The sequence below is a fragment of the Pipistrellus hanaki genome (assembly GCF_964339955.1).
Source record: "Pipistrellus hanaki genome assembly, chromosome: 18".
Classification (NCBI taxonomy): domain Eukaryota; kingdom Metazoa; phylum Chordata; class Mammalia; order Chiroptera; family Vespertilionidae; genus Pipistrellus; species Pipistrellus hanaki.
In genome coordinates this window covers 775,509-794,425 of record NC_140520.1, presented here as the reverse complement: position 1 = coordinate 794,425, position 18,917 = coordinate 775,509, and the positions used below count along the sequence as shown (strand labels likewise).

Here is an 18,917-nt window from a genome sequence, read left to right as displayed (position 1 = left end):
GCTGCCTCCTGCGCGCCCCCTACTGGGGATCAGGCCTGCACTCAGGGCATGCGCCCTCCAGCTCCACCACTGAACCTGGCCCACCAGGCCCGAGTATAACTTGCTTAGACTTTGAACCTTACCTACCCTGCTGGATCACGTGCTGAGTGAGGACACCCGCAATGAGTCACTGAGGCATGGCTGATGCCTGTCCTTGCCGCCATTCTAACTCCGAAAACCAAGTCTTCTGATGGTTTCCAATCCTTTACGGATTTAGATGTCCTGAGCTACCTCTCCCTCAAGGTCAGCGCCATCCGACCGTGCTTTGCCCATTTTCAGCGGCCACAGTTAGTCCGGGAGGGCGGCGGGCGGCGGGGCCGCGGCACCGACGGGAGAGCCGGTGCTCAGAGCGGCGCCGGCGGAGAGACCTCCCCTCCCGCCGAGCACAGAGGGGGGAGCCGGGAACGCAGACTTCGGTGACACCTGGAGGGCCCCACGCATCCCGCCCGCAGAGACCACCAGGAGGACGTGTGGGAGGGAGGAGGGGGTAAGGAAAGCTGCCCGCAGGACCGCGGTCTGGTCGCCCCGAGTTGCAGGGCAGCGGTATCCCGCGTCGGGAGCCCACGTGGTACCTGAGCGCCTCCTGAACCCTAAGAGTCAGAATGCAAAAAGCCCGAAAGTGCAGGCTCCGCCCACATTGGGGAGCCCGCGGGGCCAGGGCTGCGCGGGGAGGTCGCCATCCTCCCGGTGCGGGCGGCGGCGGAAGCGGGTCTCTCCGCCACCCGGCTGCCCCGGGAGCGGGGTCAGAGGTCAGGACGCGGGACCAGGTACCGACTTGTTCGCGCAGAGACTCGCTGCGGCCGTCGCGCAGGCGCAGGTGGGGGGTTAGGGCGGACGGCGATTGGCCGGATTCTGGAAGCCACACCCCTCGGTAGGTCACGTGTCGGTCGGGGCGGAGTTGGCGAGCTTTCGGAGCCGCGCGCGTCAGCCGCTGGGCGGGGTTGGGGCCGGCGCGGGCGGGCCGGGGTCTGTGCGAGGCGGCGCCGCCAGGACTGAACAGTTGGCTCCGGCGAGTGAGCGGTGGCGGGAGGTCTGCGCGGGGGCTGCCCGCCCGCCGGCATCGGCTCTCCCGTGACTGCGCGGGGCCGCGGTGAGTGAACTTTGGAACGGGGACGGGGCGGGGCAGTTGGTGAGCCGCCGGGCCGTCCCATTGGCTGGGCCGATTTTGGCGCGCTCCCCGTCCGCGCTCCCTATTGGCTGGGGCGCGCGGTTGGAGCGCAGCGCCCCCTGCTGGTCGGGCTTGGGGGGCGGTGTGGCCGGCGAAGTGGGGGAGCGGGACGTCCACGCCCCGGACCGCGGACTGGCGGGGGTCCGGCGCGAGGGGCGCGGGGCCCGCACACCGGGCCCGAGGGGGCGGTCGCTGAATCCTGGCCCCTCGTTAGACAGCGGCACTGGCGCTGGGGACACCGGTTCCCCCGAGCGGCAGCCTGTCATCGGGACCCGGGCCCGTGCGCGTGTCTTCGGTTGGAAAGAAGCGGAGCGCGGAGGCGGGCGCCGGGCCCAGACCGCCGTGCCGCCCGCGGGTGCAGGCGGAGCCCACCGGGGCGGTGGCTGTCAGCCTGGGCAGCGAGACGCGGACGAAGGCACGTTTCACATCGCAATTGAGGACGCAGCCACCCAGCTCCCCGCAGGCCACGCACTCGCACGCTTTCGCGTATTTTCAATTCCGTCCCGATCACTTTTTTTTTTTTTTTCCTAAACGACGTTGGTGACTCCCTCAAGGACTGCGGGGTCCCGGGCAGGGACGCTCGGTTTGGAAAACATCGCCCTGGTTCACTCGAGGGGGCCCTGACCAGCCTTTGCACAGAAGATACGGCGCATCCCACCTTTGTTTGCGCCTGAGCGCCGAGGCACAGGGGGAGAGAGGAGCACGCGCTGGGCAGTACAGTCAGAGAGTGGGCGCCCCGGACCCGGGAAAGCCATGGCCACAACTCGGGCAGGTCCTTCCGAGACACATGTCTGGGGGCCAAACGCGGGTGCCAGTGTGGCCCCGTGGGGTGCTGACCCTCTGTGCGTACCCCTTTACCTGCTGCTCCCGGTGGCGCTTAAACACGTCCTACAAATGTAAACGCATCGTCTCCTCGGATCGGATGTTGAGCCCCTCCCTCCCAAGTGATTGCCGAGTGTATCACAGCCTGTCTGCCGTTGAAAGGGCCAAGTTGGGGTGCTGTTCTCTAGGACTAAGGCGGGCACGCCCCGATCTGTGCTTCGCCTTCCCTGGTGGCATTCGCAGATCTTTGAAGAGCCCTGTACCTCGTCCAGGATGCTGGCATGTTTTGTACATGTTTTTTCCTTTTGCAACAAGATTTCCCCAACCAGAGTTATGGTGTGTGTGTACAGTATATACAATACAGATGTCATGGGTCACTGGCTCCCCTGGCTCCAGTCCTGGGCGGGGCTGAGAAAAGACCCGCCCCCCAGCCCTGGGAAGGCGCAGGCCTCGCCCCCAGGGGCCGGCGCCCTCTGCTGTTGGTGACCGCCTGTCCTTCCCCAGGTGCACAATGAACCCCAGTATGAAGCAGAAGCAGAAGCAGGACGGCACCCATGGGCGCGTGCAGGTATGTGATGGATCGCTGTCATGGGGTGGGGAGCACGTGGGTGGGAATGTTTTGACATAATTTAGCCTAATTATGGCTATTGTTTCCATAAACCTTAAATCACTGAATGTTTGGCCAGAGAAGTAACAGTAGAGAACCGTTAAAGAATGAATTGTGGTTGGATATTAAGGTTTCTGATCTTCCCATTTAGTTAAGTCGTTAGTTTCTTCCGAGCATTGCAGTGTTCGGAGGACTGAGCTGTACACGCCTTTGGTTAAGTTTTTACGTAAATATTTTGTTTTTAATGTTGTGGGTGGAGCTGCTTCTTTAGGCAGATTTCCAATGTGCTCATTGTTCCATAGAGAAACACCGTTGATTTTTGGCCCCTTGATCTTGAATCCTGCAACCTTGCTGAAGTTGGTCAGCTCTGATAGTTTGCACTAGGTCCTTAGGATCTTCTGTAAGCAAGGTGCTCATTATTGCTTTCCTTCTGCTCCACATTCCTTGCTAATTATATGCAACATTTCGTGTGTGTGCTCTCGTGTGTGTGTTTTAAAGAGGTTCACAGAGCCCTAGCCGGTTTGGCTCAGTGGATAGAACCTTGGCCTGTGGACTGAAGGTCCTGGGTTCGATTCCAGTCAAGGGCACATGCCCAGGTTGTGGGCTGGATCCCCAGTAGGAGGCGTGCAGGAGGCAGCTGATCCATGATTCTCCGTCAACATTGATGTGTCTGCCTCTCCCTCTCCCTTCCTCTCTGAAAGCAATAATTTTTTTTTTTTTTTTTTTAAAGAGGTTCACAGAATCTTAAGTTGTTCTCTAAAAAGGATAAGAACCTTTTGGCTGTAACGAGTCTATTATTCCAGTGCATGATCCGTGTAAAGAAAACGGTGATAGCAGTATCACATTTCCAGGGGTGGATGCCACAGAGCTTACGTTATAAAATGCCTTTCTGTGAGACAGTCAGCTGTGGCTTCCTTGGCCATTGTGGGCAGCGAGCACCTGAATCAGCACCTCCTGCCGCTCAGGCCCCGGCGCCGTGTTCGTTCCTTCCTTCCAGCGTTTGCCTGGGGCTGCGGGCTAATCGGAATCACATCCGAGATGCCGGCGTGGTGTTTGTTCCCGCCGGAGCTGGCACCGGGTCTCCAATTAGCGGCGAGATGCCGCTCAGCGGGAAACCTGAGCGTGGGAAAGGTGAGCTCGCGCCGAGGGGTGCGCGGTGCCGGCCCCGCTTTCCCACGCTGCTCCGGTGTCCTGCCCGCTGACCTCGTGTGAGAGCCACCGTTGTTTGCTGTCCCGTGGTGGCAGAATAACTAATGATTTTTTTTTTTTTTGCAAAACTAGAGCAAATACACGGGAAGGTATTTACATATCACAAGGAAGGCCGTCTTTTCCCAAAGCAATAGCTGGGCCGTTGGCAGCATTTAAAGTGCCCCGGCTCTGACATTTCACTGGCTCCCGATGGGCTCGGAGCAGGCCCCTCCCGCAGGGAGGGGGGTCCTGTTACATGTCTGTGGCTTTGTGTAAGCTATGTTCTTACACTGTTCCTTTGGGGAGCACGTGGGAGGTTAGCGGGTAGTCATGATTCCAAGGAAGTCCAGACAGATCCTGTTGGTTAGGGGAGAAGTATGTGCAGTGAGTCATTACTCTTCCTCCCCATTCACCTGTTTTCTCGATTTCTACCACAAATGTGTTAAGTTTGGGGGACACGATGCCATTCTTGTGTTTCTTCAAACTTTATTATAATTTTAGGGAAATAAGTTTACTCGTTGGTTTGACCCATGTCTTGTTCATACCTAGCACTGAAAAATTACACAGCGGACCAAATTCAGGGTGGGGCCAACGTAGGTGTACAGCTATTCATACAGAAAATAGTACAATATTTAGTAAACAATAACACAAGAATAAACCCTTTTGTGTCCTCACGGCTGTAACCCTGTGTTTGCCCCATCCCGGCTCAGTGTCCCTGTGGTACGGTGTGGGAGGGTGAAGGTGGTCACGGTCCATGTAGCGCTCAGGCGCCCGATAACGAATTCTCTCGACTCCAGAGCAGTCCTGTCCCGAGGGGAACGCTGAAGATGATCCAGCCGTCCACAGCCGGGTCTCTCGTGGGCAGAGAGAACAAGGTATGTGTTGCGGGGCTAGAGCCTGTGCATGAAAACCATTTGCAAGATTTCCTTGGTTGGAAATACCCAAATCGCCCTGGCTGGTGTGGCTCAGTGGATAGTGTCGGCCTGCGGACTCAAGGGTCCCAGGTTCGATTCCAGTCAAGGGCATGTACCTTGGTCGCGGGCACATCCCCAGTAGGGGGTGTGTAGGAGGCGGCTGATTGATGTTTCTCTCATTGATGTTTCTGGCTCTCTCTCCCTTTCCCTTCCTCTCTGTAAAAAAAAAAAAAAAAAAAAAAAAAAAAAAAAAATCAATAAAATGTATTAAAAAGAAAAAAAATACCCAAATCATTGAAATTTGGCAATAATTTCAGAATAACAATTGTGTGCTCCCCACACAAGTGGTTTTGTTTTAATTGCTCAATTGAGGATTGATGGGTGTATTTCCACGGCAGCTGGTGAAAGGCTTGTCCAAACGGAAACATCGCAATGACCAGTCGGCGTGTAAGACTTCCGGCTCCGGAGGTCCTGCTGTCCCAGGGCGCGGTGAGGGCAAGGAGCCTGGCGGAGCTGCCCAGGAGGCACTGGATCTCATGGTTGCAGGTATGAGGGGCGTGGTGGGAGCCTTTGTCTGGGAAGGGCATTGTCCCACAGGCCAGCATTCCCTCCTGCTGTCCGGACTCTGCCACAGCCTCCTGGGCTGGGTGCGCCACTGGTTCACTGCGATGCTCTGACACTGCTATTCCTTCTGGTCGTGAGCGTACAAGCACCACATGTGGACAAGTCTCCCTGTTTTGTAAGATCCAGATATGGATGCAGTATTAAAGGGAAGGATGGTGATTAACATGGCAACTTGAATATGGGATTGCCAAGGCTTAGAAGTAGTCTTTTCAGGAAAAGGGGTCTAGAGACTGAGTTTGAAGACAGGAATGGATGCGCCGGGAGGACATGAAGTAGGGACGGAGCCCGCAGGCACCAGGCGGAAGTCCAGGGAGTGAGGACGGGAGGCGCTGGGCCGGGAGGACATGCGAGTCCGATGGAATGGCCGGCGGCACCGGGAGAGGAAGCTGGCGGTGGTTTTAGGCATCAGGGAAGACATTGGTGTCGGTATTGATGGGAAATTGGAGCTTAGGGAAATTCATTGACTTGCTCAAGGTCATGGAGTCCATGGGCTCACTCTGAGCTGCGCGGTCAGCAAGGAGGAAGTGGCAGACAGCAGGGCTTCGCAGGCCACACAGGGCAGGCTGGCTGCGGGACAGCAGCTCTGCTCGGGCGGGGTGAACCGCAGGGCTGGTGACACGCATGTCTGATTGGTTACGATTTGGGGGCAAAACCCTCCAGTCACATACAGAAAGGGCTGTATCAGATTGCTGCTCGCTACAGACCTTCAGTGGGGTGTGTCAGAACCCCTAAAATATCGGGGAATAAAATAGAACAAAGGTGACTTGGTTTTCTGACTTCAGGTTTACGAAAACGGTCATTGCCAGGTAGTGTGGGCGGTACTAAGATTGTAAGAGGATGATGGGTTTCACAGCAGCGTGTCACGGGAGTGGCTTCAGAGTGTCCTGTAAAACTTTGCTTTTAGAAAACCCGTCCTCTCAGTACTGGAAGGAAGTGGCGGAGCAGCGGCGGAAGGCGCTTTATGAAGCGCTGAAGGAAAACGAGAAGGTGAGCACCGAGGAGAACTGGTGCCTTTTACCCCCCCCCCCCCCCCCCACACACACACACACACACACTGCGTACGTGCTGGCTGGAGCAGTCAGCGCTGTGCTCTGGGCCTGAGAGTGTACTGAGGCGGCTGATAGAATGTTTAACCAGGAGCAGCCTGTGTGGGCGCCAGCCACGGGCCCTCTGCTGGGGCTGCAGACGTGTCAGTCACACGGGGGGTGGGGAGGCGCCTTTGGGTGCGGCGGGAGGCGGGAACACAGCTGACCCCCGCCGCAGCTCCACAGGGAGATCGAGCAGAAGACGAGTGAGATCGCCCGCCTGCGGAGGGAGAACCAGGAGCTGGCGGAGGTGGCGCAGCACGTCCAGTACATGGCGGAGGTCCTGGAGGTGAGCGTCCCGCCGGCACATTCTAGGCCCTTACCTTTAAGGCGTGTGCCCCGTGACCTTCCTGTGCTCACAGCGCGGCTCACTGGCGCACGGGGAGGGCGGGGCTCCTCTGGTGCCAGATTTCCAAATTAAACCTTTTTGTCCTGACTTGCTTGCACGTTGGGACCGTGACAGACTTTAACGTCTGAGGTTCTCACCTGGCAGTGCTGTCACAGCCGCCTTAGCTGCGGGGTGCTGTCCATGGCAGGGTGTGTCCACAGCGACTGGGAGCGGCTGGCCTCCCCGCCTTAGAGGAGGTCATGCCTCCCGGAGCAGGCCAGCCAGCCACGTGACTGCTGCAGTGTGCTCACGTGGTGAGACCGACTGGCCTGGTTGTGAGTGGATTTAACTGAGACGGTGCAGTGACGAGGGTCACGTGGGCTTGGGTTTTAAAGTTTCGTAACAAACACGTGGTTTATTCTTCACAAGCGACTGAAAGGAAACACTCTGGAGGTCTTCGAATCGCCGGGGAGCAGCGAGGAGCTGGATTCCGAAGAGGAGGAGGCGGGCGAGGATCCGGAGGCGGAAGGCCCCGGCGCGGGCGCGGGCGCCAAGGCAGCCACGTCCGCCCCGGACGCCCAGCCCGGCGAGTGAGCTGCCCCCGCTCCCGCCCCGGACGCCCAGCCCGGCGAGTGAGCTGCCCCGCTCCCGCCCCGGACGCCCAGCCCGGCGAGTGAGCTGCCCCCGCTCCCGCCCCGGACGCCCAGCCCGGCGAGTGAGCTGCCCCGCTCCCGCCCCGGACGCCCAGCCCGGCGAGTGAGCTGCCCCCGCTCCCGCCCCGGACGCCCAGCCCGGCGAGTGAGCTGCCCCCGCTCCCGCCCCGGACGCCCAGCCCGGCGAGTGAGCTGCCCCCGTTCCCGCCCCGGACGCCCAGCCCGGCGAGTGAGCTGCCCCCGCTCCCGCCCCGGACGCCCAGCCCGGCGAGTGAGCTGCCCCGCTCCCGCCCCGGACGCCCAGCCCGGCGAGTGAGCTGCCCCCGCTCCCGCCACAACGGCTCTTGGCGGCAGAGCGAGTAGCTGTGCGATAGCAGACCGGAAGCAGACGGCCTTGTTTGGCCCTGGGCTCCTATCGCATTAACATACAAATACCGTGTGTTTTAACCTGTGGTGTTTTATGTAAATAATGTTTTCTCAGATGTCAGACCTGTGTACATGATAAATAAACTTGTTTCCTAGTGAGCATGTGTGTTTCTTGGAGAAACGAAGTCTAAGGAGTGGAATTTTCTTTCTCCCCTCTGTTGTTTTGGAGGAAACAGGAGGAAATGAATTTGCCCCCTTCAGACAGAAATGTTGAGCTTTGACCGACAAGTTGGTTGCAGCCCAGCTCTCAGGTCGGGACTAGACTGATTTCCAGCCCCACGACCCCTGCTCTTCCTGAGTGGTGTGGTAAGGAGCACGAGAGGCGGTGTCGGGAGCTGTCCTGTCCTGCGTCGGGCCGCCAGGGGGTGGGGGCCAGGTGCACGCCCAGTGACGATGCAGGAGTAGCTAAGGGTCCTGACACACTCACTTCCCATTAGACACAGAACAGGGCGTAGGTCTGCGCCTGGTCGGCGTGGCTTGGATTGAGCGTCCACCTATGAACCAGGAGCTCACAGTTGGGTTCCGGATCAGGGCATGTACCTGGGTTGTAGGCTCGATCCCCAGGGTGGAGTGTGCAGGAGGCAGCTGATCCATGTTTCTCATGAATGTTTCCATCTCTACCTCGCTTCTCTAAAAAAGTCAATAAAAGCATTTTTTTAAAAAACCATACAAATATGGAAGTAGGACCAGGTCGAAATTAATTAGGAGTTTCCCATAAGTCCGTTGTGCAGGAGGACAAGGACATGGGCGCATTGTGGAGTGCAGGGCCTAGGACTGAGCCTGTGCTCCGGGACACACGCGGCCTCTGTTGGCATCAGGGGGCACTCACGCATTGAAGGGTTGCTTCAGGCAAGTTCTTGGTCACCGGGAAACACTGCGTTGATTCAGAGCAGGGGTCCTCAAACTTTTTAAAGTGGGGGCCAGATCACGGTCCCTCAGAGAGCTGGAGGGCCGGACTATATGAACTACTAATTCCTACTGTAACACCTTGGCTGCGCTCACTGCCCAAAAAACCTGGCGGGCCGGATCAGACTCCCCTGGGGGCTGCATGTGGCCCTCGGGCCATAGTTTGAAGACCCCTGATCCAGAGTTTGGAAAACTCCAGATGATGAATCTAATTTTGTTTTTGTTTGTTTGTTTTTTGTTTGTTTGTTTTTACAGAGAGGAAGAGAGAGGGATAGAGAGTTAGAAACATCGATGAAAGAGAATCATCCATCAGCTGCCTCTTGCACACCCCCTACTGGGGATGTGCCTGCAACCATGTACATGCCCTTGACCGGAATCGAACCGGGGACCTTTCAATCCGCAGGCCGACGCTCTATCCATTGGGCCGCACCGGTTTTGGCCTGAATCTAATTTTCAATGAGCTACCAATGTTGCAACCATGCCGTCTGATGTGCAAGAAGCTGGAGTTCTGGAAGCCAGAGAACCCCCCGGCCCAGGACAGGGCAGCTGGAGGCCGGCACGTGGTGGGCGTGGCTCTCCTGGGCCCCTGGCCTCACTACCCAATACCCGGTGACTCCCACCAGTGCCCCCGGCATCCTCCCAGAAATCCCCACCGGGTCACCTCACCGCAGGCGGCCATCTTAAATCTATTCTTACTGATTTCAGAGGAGAGAGAAACATCCACGATGAGAGAGATCCATGGATCGGCTGCCTCCTGCTCACTCCACACGGGATCGAGCCTGCACCCGGCATGTGGCCCGACCGGGAGTCGAACCCCAGGACCCCTCCGCCCGCAGGCTGGCACTCTATCCGCCGAGTTTCCAACGACCTGACAAAAGAGGCCGGGGAGGAGCTCATGGGCTTGGGTCCTTTATTTCTGCGCCCCGGCCTGGCCGCGCGGGCGATGGGCCCGCGGGGAGCGGCGTCAGTGGTCAGTGCCGGTGGAAGCCGATGAGGAAGTACAGCACCTCGGCGAAGTTCTCGGGCCAGCCCTCCCAGTTCTCCCGCGCCAGCGCCTGCAGGTGCTGCTTGAGGGGGCGGAGCTCCCGCAGCTCCTCCACGTAGGACACGTTGTTGCAGGTCATGACGGACAGGGTGTAGCACGCCCAGAACTTCACCAGGAGGCCGCCGCCTCCGCTGCTGGCGCTCCCGCCGGCCGCCGGCTCGGGGTCGGGGTCGAGCATCGCCGTGAGGATGGGGACGAGCTTCAGGAACTTGGCCCTCTTCTGGGTGATGGGGTTCAGGTAGCACCAGCAGGCCACGCTCTGGAGCAGCAGGATCCTCGCCTTGGGGGCCGCCTGGGCGTCCTGCAGCAGCAGCGCCACCTCCTTCATGGACTCGGCCACAAACTGCCCGGCCACAGGGCCTCCTGGAAGGCAAGCACCGGGTTTCCGGGCGCGCTCGGCCGGCCGGGCGGCTGGGGACGGGCGGCTCAGCGGTGCCCATTCTTGCTGCCGCCCACGGACGGACGCCCGGGGTCTGGGGAACGCCTGGGCTCGGGGACCTGGGCGCTGGGACGTCCCTGCCTGCCGAGGGCCCCATCACCAGGCACCCGGGAGGCCTGGGTTCAAGGGCACCTCCCTCGTGGTCTCGTTCCTGCTCCTCCGAGTGAAAAAACACCAGAGCGTTTGCCCCAACTGGTCTGGCTCAGCGGAAAGAGTGTGGGCCTGGGGACCGAAGGGTCCCGGGTTCGACTCCGGTCAGGGGCATGTACCTAGGCTGCGGGCTTGGTTCCCAGCCCCCGTTGGGGCATGTGCGAAGGCAACCCGTCGGTGTTTCTCGCTTCTCTCTCCCTTCCGCTCTCTCTAGAAACCAAAGGGAAAATATCCTCCGTGAGGATTAAAACAGGAAACTACCAGAGCGTTAGAGCAGCGAAGAGAACTCAGAAGAGAACCCAGAAGTCAGCTGCACAGCCGGGCCTGGGGGGTGGAGAGGTTTCTCACCAGCTCGCTGCTCGCCGCTCTGCCTTCTCTCCCCTTCCAGCCCGGCTCTTGCAGGCCCTCCACGCTTGTCCTGGCGCTGCCCCCTGACCCCACCTGGTCCTGCACGTGACCCGCAGGTCTCCCTCGTTCCGATCTCAAATGCCCGGAAGGGAGGAGCCGGACGGCGCCGGTGGAGCCTGTTAGAGGTGAGGAGCGAGCAGCAGCCTCATCGCTGGCGGGTTCCGGCCCTGGAGTTCCCACCCGGCTTGCATTTCTCCTACATCCCAAGAATGCTCTCGTCAACGTTCAAGTTTCAGCTGAGCCCGGCCGGCGTGGCTGAGTGGCTGCGAGGCGACCTGTGAACCAGGAGGTCGGGGTTCGATCCCTGGTCAGGGCACATGCTCGGGTCGTGGGCTCCATCCCCAGAGTGGGGTGTGCAGGAGGCAGCCGATCCATAATTCTCTCTCATCATGGATGTTCCTCTCTCCCTCTCTCTTCCTTCCTCTTTGAAGTCAATAAAAATATATTAAAAAAAAAAAAAAAGAATCCTTTGTACCAAATACGTTAACCACCACAAAAACCAGATCCCTGAGGAGAAAATAATCAGTAGTGTCTTTTGGGTACACAGACAGGAAGCTAATAACTTAGGCAAAGGAAGAGCTGCTGGGATTTTAAGACGAGCACCCTGAAGACGCCAACGTAGTGTGGTAGCCAGAAAGGGGCGTGGAGCAGGGACGGCCAGCCCCCCGGCAGGGTCGCACCTGTGAAGGCCAGCAGTCCCAGCCGGTGGGCGGCCTGAGCCCTCTCCTCGATGCTCAATAACTTGTTCTTCAACGTCTCGCCAAGGGCCCTGATCTTCTCTTTGTGAAAAATATTCTTCCCTGGCGGGATCTGCTCCTCCTCCTGCTTTCCGAAAAAGCCCAGGACGTGGACGTTCCAGAACCGCCGGAGGCACTGGCCCAGCCACACCACACACCGGTACACGGGACGATCATACTGCACAGAGAACACCCCGGGGCTGGCCATGGCGGACAGGCGGGCGCTCCCGGCCCACCGGGTGCCGGCCGGCGGCCACAGTAGTCCAGAACTCTGGAATGCATCACCTAGCAACCGTCTCCCGGACGACCCGGGCTGGGGGGCAGAGGGTGCTGCCTGGGGTTTGGGCTGAGAACGCAGATGAAGGATGATGCTTCTTACCCTCCAGGAGCTCAGAGTCTGTCTTTCTCCAAGGAGCTTCATAAAATACGCGAGGAGTGCCCAGCCAGTGTGGCTCCGTGGCTGCACGTCGGTCTATGAACCAGGAGGGCACAATTCCATTCCCGGTCAGGGCACAGGCCCGGGTCTGCAGGCTCGATCCCCAGTGGGGGGCGTGCAGGAGGCAGCCAGTCCATGATTCTCTCTCAACATTGATATTTCTATCTCTCACTCCCTCTCCCTTCCTCTCTAAAATCAATAAAAATATATTTAAGAGAAAATATCTGAGAAGCAGATGTTCACTATCCCTATTTATGGATGAAGGAATGTCAAGATCAGAACACATTTCAGTAGAGAACAAAGTGTCACGTGTGTGTACCAACCCATGAGGGCATGTGAAAAAAATACAGCGGACTCTGTGCCCAAGACCAGAGATTCAAAAATAATTTTTATTTGAACGTCCAGGATGGGTACAGTGACGGATACAAATGCCACAAAACAACGCACCCCCTCAACCAAAACAAAATGCAGAAGTGAATACAAAAGACCCGGAGTCCGTTGCTCATGCAATATTCAAAATTTTTTTTTAAAAAAAAAACACACACCAAAACCAACAAAACACTTGGTAACTTTCGTGATTTGAGTTTTGAGTTTTATATATATATATATATATATATATATATATATATATATATATATATAAATCCTCTCCACCATTTCATATGGACGGCAGCTTATACAGACTAACTATAGACTGTACAAGGAACTTTTCAAAGGAAGGATATAGGCATATATATATATATAATATTTATAAATATACAAATAGATATATATACACACACTGTAACTTCACAGTCCCAAGGACTATTTGCCGGGAAACCCAGCAGACACAGTTTAAAGTGAACTAAGAGCTGCTTTAAAGGTCTGCGGAAGTGTAAATATTTAGAAGTGACACCTCACTGCTATCTTATACAAACACATCCAGAGCACAGTTCACGCTACACTCACACCTATTAGATAACTTGGCATGTCCCGCCCCGAACATGCTTAGGAGGACACCCCGTTAGGTACCGGGAGCTCCGAGCGGGCACGGACTTCAGCGACGGGGTCCGCTCCCCTGATGGGAGCGGTGAGGGTGGCTGCTGTTCTATTTGGCCAAGGGGTCCCAGCAGGGGGCAGTCACCACCCCGAGGGGCAGCCTTCATCCTGACCTCATGGGGTCGTCACGGGAGCAAGGACCCCTTTTCAATGTCCCTCCAACTTCCGCGCCCTCGCACCTCCTGGGACGCCCCAGCTTTTCTGCATCGGGACTGGGTTTGGTCTTAGCAGCTGAGAACCTCGATTGAAAAAGATCAGTAAAAAAAATGGCTCGTTTGTTCAAAAATACGAGCCTACGCGTGGCGTGCCTCTGTGTTCGAGGAGGACGGTGTGACCTCATGAGGCCGTCTGCTCCCGGCCACCTCCCCGCCACCGTGGAAACACGCCTCTGGGACTCTCGGGAGGGGGGAGAGGAGCAGGAGGCACAGTGACACCGGGACACGGGGCGCGGGGCAACATCACGCTCTTACAGCTGGCGTCCTGCCCGGGCCTGCAGGCAGGCAGGCAGGCTTTTATCGGAAGGAGTTCCTTTTTGTGCTTTTCACGGAAGGTAACATCAGGTCGCTGGTGGGGGTTGGGGGTGGGGACCCTCCACCCCGAGAACATGACGAAGAGAACGGCAGCTTCCGGACATTTACCGAGCCTCACAGGGCGGCCTCAGGCTCTAGAACTTCTGGAAAAGCACAAAGGTGGCTGTTTGTGTGTGTGTGTGTGTGTGTGTGCGTGTGTTTTAAAAAGATGGCTGTTTTTGTTTGTTTTTTAAAGATGGCTGCTTTTGTTTTTCGTGTTATTTTTTAAAGATGGCTGTTTTGAAATTCCATTCGTGTCACCGACCACGACGGGCTCTGCTGCTCAGCGTGTCCACGGCCGGCGCGATGGCTGGCCTGCGCCGCCGCACACAGCCCTCTCGTAGCGGCCCGGCGAGAGGCGCAGGGACCGAGCGGGCGCCGTCTGCACCGCGGGAGGTTGCCGGCTGCACGGCGGCACCTGGGGGCCCACGGCCGTCTGCGAAGGCAGCTGCGGGGCCGTTAAAAGGCCGTGGCCACCTCGGTCCCGTGGTGGCCTCCCACGTGGACGCAGTCCCGGGGGAACTTGTCCAGCTGCTCGTAGGCCAGCCGCCCGTCTTCCCCTGGATGGGGCGGGAGGAAGGGGACCGGCGTCAGCTCAGCGCCTCCGCGCGTCACTGCGCCGGGCCGGGAGAGGCCGCCTCTCAGGGTCGGACACACCGGCTCCGGGTGGGGCTCTGTCCTGGGGGCTGAGGCCAGAGGCGGGACGCGGGCTGGGGAGGCAGGGTGCTGGGGCCCGGGGCGCCCGTGAGGGCACGATGCAGGTTTATTCCCGCAATTCCCAGGGAACCATGGCGGGCGGGGCCCGGCCACCACAGGGCGGCCCTAGACCTCGGAGCACGCAGCGCCCACACGGCTTTCACTGTTACACGTCTGACCCCAGCTCCCGCCACTTCGGCGTGATTTCCAGGTTCTTACCCCGAAACCCTGCCCAGTCTGAGGAGCCATCCCAAAGGCTCCCAGCCTCCCCTTCCGAGTGCAGGGTCAGGACAGAGGCGGGGAGACGTGGACACTGAGGAGTCCTCATGCTGTGCGCGTGTGTGTACACATGTGTACGTGTATGCACGTGCGTTGTGTGTACATGTGTACACACGTGAGCGTGTCTATTGTGTGTATGTGTGTGAGTGAGTATATGTGTGTGTGAATAGTGTGTGCGTGCATGTGTGTGTGTGAGTATGAGTGTGAGCAGGCAGCCATGGGGGCACTCGCTGCACGGTGCACAGGGAAACCCCCGGACAGCGCTGCATAGGACTCAAAAGCACGCAGCCCCGTGCACACTCACCCCGCACACACTCACCCCGCACACTCACCCCGCGCACACTCACCCCGCGCACACACTCACCCAGAGACAGGAGGGTTTCGGTGGCCACGTTTCTGATCTCCTCCACGTCCGACTGGCACAGGCTCACCAGCATCCTGATGCTCTCCGTGGCCTGTGGGGGGGGGGGGGGTGTGCACAGCGTGAGCAGACACCTGTCCGGGGCTGCGGGGACCAGCATCAGCCTGTGGGGGCCGGAGGGCCGTCCTACTCGGGCCCCCCAGTGGCAGGAGCTGGGCGCCACCCCACGGGCAGGGTGAACTCCTGGACGGAGCCAGGTCCCCAGTGGCAGGTACCCTGCTGGCTTCGTTGTATTTCCTCTGACTTCGTTATTTACATCATTAACGGAAATCTGAGGACTGCAGCGGAGGGGGCTGGACAGGCCCTCTCGTGCCTCCTGCAGGCCGCCCCGTCTGACTGTGACTGAATCTCGGTGAAGGGCGAGCTGCCGGGAGAGCCGCCACGGGGACGGCTGGGCCCACGGCACCCTGGGCCAGAGTTGTGCGCAGTGGACACCACGCCCATCAGTGGCCATCTCAGCCTCTCCGGGGGGGGCGAGGGGAGCAGAGACACTTCCCGGGACTGACCCAGCGACAGACAGCACTGGTTTCTGGAAGGGCACATCTAGTTACTGCTTCAAGGAGAGAAGAAGGACTCCAAGCAGCAAGCAGGGCAAAGGGGCCCAGCCATGCTGCTAACCTGGCACTTCACACGCACACGCGCACACACACACACACACACACACCACACACACGGCTCAGTCCTGCACCACAGACACACACACACACACACACACGGCTCAGTCCTGCACCACAGACACACACACACACACACACACACACACACACACGGCTCAGTCCTGCACCACAGACAGACACACACACACACACACACACACACACACACACACACGGCTCAGTCCCGCGGCCTCACCTGCAGGCTCTGCAGAGCCAGGCACGCCGCCTTCTGCAGCTGCAGGTCGCGGGCGGTCAGGGCCTCACAGTAGTAGAGCAGGGCCTGGCGGGGAGAGGGCAGTGAGCACCCCGGCCGCGCTGGCTTTAGGGGTTCCCAGCTACTGCCTGACACAGACCACAGCTCACACCCTCCTTTCTGCACTGCCTTCAGAGCCAACAGCCCTTTAAAACGCATGTTTGCTAAAAGAGCTGTCTCTTTAAATGTCCTATCCGGTGTGTGGATGCCGAGTGCGGGCCGGGCGGGGGCTCTGGGAGGAGGAAGCTGGAAGATGCACGGCCATGAGCCCAGCTTTCGGGGGACTCGGCCCCGAGAGGTGCTCAGCAGGAACCATGCTATTTCGCAGTGCACTCACCAGAGGGCGTGCTTATGCTTTTAGAGAGGAAGGGAGGGTGAGGGGGAGGATTTGGGAGGGACAGGGGAGAGGGGCAGGGAGAGGGAGAGAGAGAGAGAAGCATCGATTGGTTGCCTCCCATACATGCCCCAACTGGGAGTCGAACCCGAAACCGTTGAGTGTATAGGATGATGCTGCAACCAACTGAGCCACCGTCCAAGACACAAATTCGTGCCTGACCCGTGGCCCCGTGGTTGAGTGCCGACCTAGGAACCAGGAGGTCCCGGTTTGATTCCGGGTCAGGACACACGCCTGGGTTGTGGGGTGTGTAGGAGAATTTATCCATGATTCTCTCTCGTCGTTGATGTCCCTAGCTCTCTCCCCCTCTCCCTTCCTCTGAGATCAGTACAGAATATTTTTTTAAAGAAGATACACATTCTTTCTACGGGAGGAAAACGGCACAACAGCCACAGCCGGCGACGGGGCCGGAAGCAGCCTACCTTCTCCCTGAAATGCTGGTTCCCCGCGGCCGCCTCCAGGTACAGCCGCACGGCCTGGCTGACGCCGCGGTCGGCGCCGGTGAGGAGCAGTGCCAGGGCCCGGAGCACCTCCTGCTGGGCCGGCAGGCCGCTGGGCGCCAGGCCGCTGACCGCCTGCTGCAGCTTCTCCTCCCGCAGCGACTGCAGGCTGCGCGCCATGGAGACTGGAGAGAACGCAGAGGGGGGAGCTCAGCGAGCAGCGCCCCCAGCGCGACCCCGCGTGGGGGCAGTCAGTGCGGGGCAGAGGGGTCTCCGCTCCCCTGGGGCCAGGGCCCATCAGTGACTCTGTTAAGGCCAGAGAGGAGCTTGGGAGGAGAGCGGGCGTGGCCGCTGGCCCATAAGGGCCACGAAATTAACTGTCAGGTGAACTAAACCGGCAAATAAAAAATACACAGCGAGTCTGGCCGGCGGGGCTCAGGGGTCGAGTGTTGACCTGTGAACCAGGAAGTCACGGTTCGATTCCCCGTCAGGGCACAGGCCCGGGTGGTGGGCTCCCTCTCCTGTGCAGGAGGCAGCCGATCCAGGATTCTCTCTCATCACGGGTGTTTCTCTCTCTCCCCCTCCCTTCCTCTCGGAAAGCAATCACACACAGAGAAGGTGGCGGCCGCAGGCCTCTCCGTGTCCCTCCGCCCCAGGCCCGGGAGCGCCCACCTTGCCCCGCCAGCTGCCGCACGTGGCCCTCCAGGCCGCCGGCCCCGGGGCCCGAGAAGTAGCCGTGAAACTGGAAGACGGTGACCACCTCGGAGGCCAGGCTGGGGGGCAGCAGGGGCTCCGGCCGGTCCAGCATCTGGGCCACCAGCGTCCGGAACACTGTCGGGGAGGAGAAGCCACGGGCGGCCGTTCAGGGCCACGGCCACGCACCCCTTCCGTCCCCGTCTCTCCCCGGAGAGGACGGGGCGTGGCCACCCGGGGACTAACCCAGGCGCAGCGGGGGCTGTGCCGTCCACACGCCCGCCTGCCGGCCATTCAGGTCAGGGCACAGGTCCCAGCTGTGCCCCGTCCGGCCACCTGGAGCCCTTCCCCTGCACCCCAAGTTCACGGCCACGGATGACACGGTGAGCTGGTAGGGAGCGGACTCCTTTCCTCATCAAAAGAGCCGAGATTCACCCAGAACGGAGCCTGGACCCCAACTCCGTCTTCTTAACCTGGCCTCCCAGCCCCGAGGGAGTGGAGAGATGACGGCATCGGGCTCTGAAGCAGGGCATGGGCCTCCCCTCCCCTCCCCTCCCCTCCCCTCCCCTCCCCTCCCCCCTCCCCCCTCCCCTTCCCTCCCCCCCTCCCCTGCCCTCCCCTCCCCTCCCCGCCCCTCCCCACCCCTCCCCTCCGATGCACGGCCTGGAGCTGGGCAAACTCCGCATGCACAGCCCTCCGCTGTGAGCAGGCGCTTCTCCCATCCCTCCGCAGTGGGTGCCGGCTCCCGGGGGCGGGGTCTCCTGAGCCGGGTACAAACGCCCCGCGTTCCCCAGGGGTCGTCCCGCCGACCACCTCAGGGTGGGGAGACGCCCGCCCAGCGACAGGAAGGCGGGGCTCTCCCAGGGCCCCAGCTGCTTGGAGTCCGCACGCGCTCCGTCTGGTTTCTTAGCCTCACTGAGCCCAGGCCGCGTCCTCCTCCAGAGGGAGGCCGGGCGTCCAGGGTGGCGGCGGGTGGAGGGGCGGGGACCCTGGGACAGACTGCCCCCTCCCAACACACACACGGTGCCCACCTGGGTCCGCTCCCCCCCCAAACACACACACACACACACACACACGCACACACACACACACACACACGGTGCCCACCTGGGTCCGCTCCCCCCCTCCAAACACACACACACACACACACACACACACACACACACACACACGGTGCCCACCTGGGTCCGCTCCCCCCCTCCAAACACACACACACACACACACACACACGGTGCCCACCTGGGTCTGCCAGGCCCGGGTAGTCCGCGTCGATGGCGCCGGCGAAGCTGGCCTCCAGCTGCTGGACCAGCCGGTCGGCCGAGCTGTGGTACACGCCCGCCGGGCCGCAGCACTCGGTCCAGAGGGACAGCAGGGCCGGCTGCTGGTGGAGCTCAGGGACGGCTGGAAGGAAGGAAGGACAGACAGATGTCCGTGAGGCCGGGAGAGGGGCCGGTGGGAGAAGGGGTGAGGAGTGGAGGGGCGAGGGGCGGAGGGGGGAGGGGC

General features: G+C 59.9%; 3 protein-coding genes across 10 annotated transcripts in view; 1 reads left to right on the top strand and 2 right to left on the bottom strand.

The window, feature by feature from the left end:
- Positions 1 to 7,953, top strand: GMNN (geminin DNA replication inhibitor). Of its 5 annotated transcripts, none has more exons than XM_084865633.1 (8): positions 1 to 282; positions 2,534 to 2,597; positions 4,622 to 4,699; positions 5,137 to 5,284; positions 6,267 to 6,349; positions 6,626 to 6,736; positions 7,205 to 7,407; positions 7,742 to 7,953. In XM_084865633.1, the coding sequence occupies exons 2-7, from the start codon at positions 2,541 to 2,543 to the stop codon at positions 7,367 to 7,369; spliced, it is 642 nt and encodes a 213-aa protein (XP_084721759.1). In that variant the 5' UTR covers positions 1 to 282; positions 2,534 to 2,540; the 3' UTR covers positions 7,370 to 7,407; positions 7,742 to 7,953. The 5 variants fall into 5 exon arrangements, with proteins under 5 accessions (XP_084721759.1, XP_084721758.1, XP_084721757.1 ...); XM_084865631.1 differs by lacking the exon at positions 1 to 282 and adding an exon at positions 922 to 1,129; XM_084865632.1 differs by having other exon boundaries at positions 7,205 to 7,953.
- A 1,098-nt stretch (positions 7,954 to 9,051) lies between these two features.
- ARMH2 (armadillo like helical domain containing 2) lies at positions 9,052 to 12,207 on the bottom strand. Of its 2 annotated transcripts, XM_084865627.1 has the most exons (3): positions 11,919 to 12,207; positions 11,483 to 11,627; positions 9,052 to 10,168 (listed from the first exon to the last, which is right to left on the bottom strand). In XM_084865627.1, the coding sequence occupies exons 1-3, from the start codon at positions 11,958 to 11,960 to the stop codon at positions 9,732 to 9,734; spliced, it is 624 nt and encodes a 207-aa protein (XP_084721753.1). In that variant the 5' UTR covers positions 11,961 to 12,207; the 3' UTR covers positions 9,052 to 9,731. The 2 variants fall into 2 exon arrangements, with proteins under 2 accessions (XP_084721753.1, XP_084721752.1); XM_084865626.1 differs by having other exon boundaries at positions 11,483 to 12,207.
- A 136-nt stretch (positions 12,208 to 12,343) lies between these two features.
- The window catches only part of RIPOR2 (RHO family interacting cell polarization regulator 2), a 51,976-nt gene continuing 45,402 nt past the window's right edge, over positions 12,344 to 18,917 (bottom strand). For all 3 annotated transcript variants that reach the window (XM_084865600.1, XM_084865602.1, XM_084865601.1), the window contains 6 exons: positions 18,654 to 18,815; positions 17,394 to 17,552; positions 16,704 to 16,906; positions 15,831 to 15,914; positions 14,922 to 15,012; positions 12,344 to 14,142 (listed from right to left, as the gene is read on the bottom strand). In XM_084865600.1, coding sequence (XP_084721726.1) covers positions 14,042 to 14,142; positions 14,922 to 15,012; positions 15,831 to 15,914; positions 16,704 to 16,906; positions 17,394 to 17,552; positions 18,654 to 18,815 — 800 coding nt within the window. In that variant the 3' untranslated portion in view covers positions 12,344 to 14,041. The remainder of the gene's footprint in view (positions 14,143 to 14,921; positions 15,013 to 15,830; positions 15,915 to 16,703; positions 16,907 to 17,393; positions 17,553 to 18,653; positions 18,816 to 18,917) is intronic.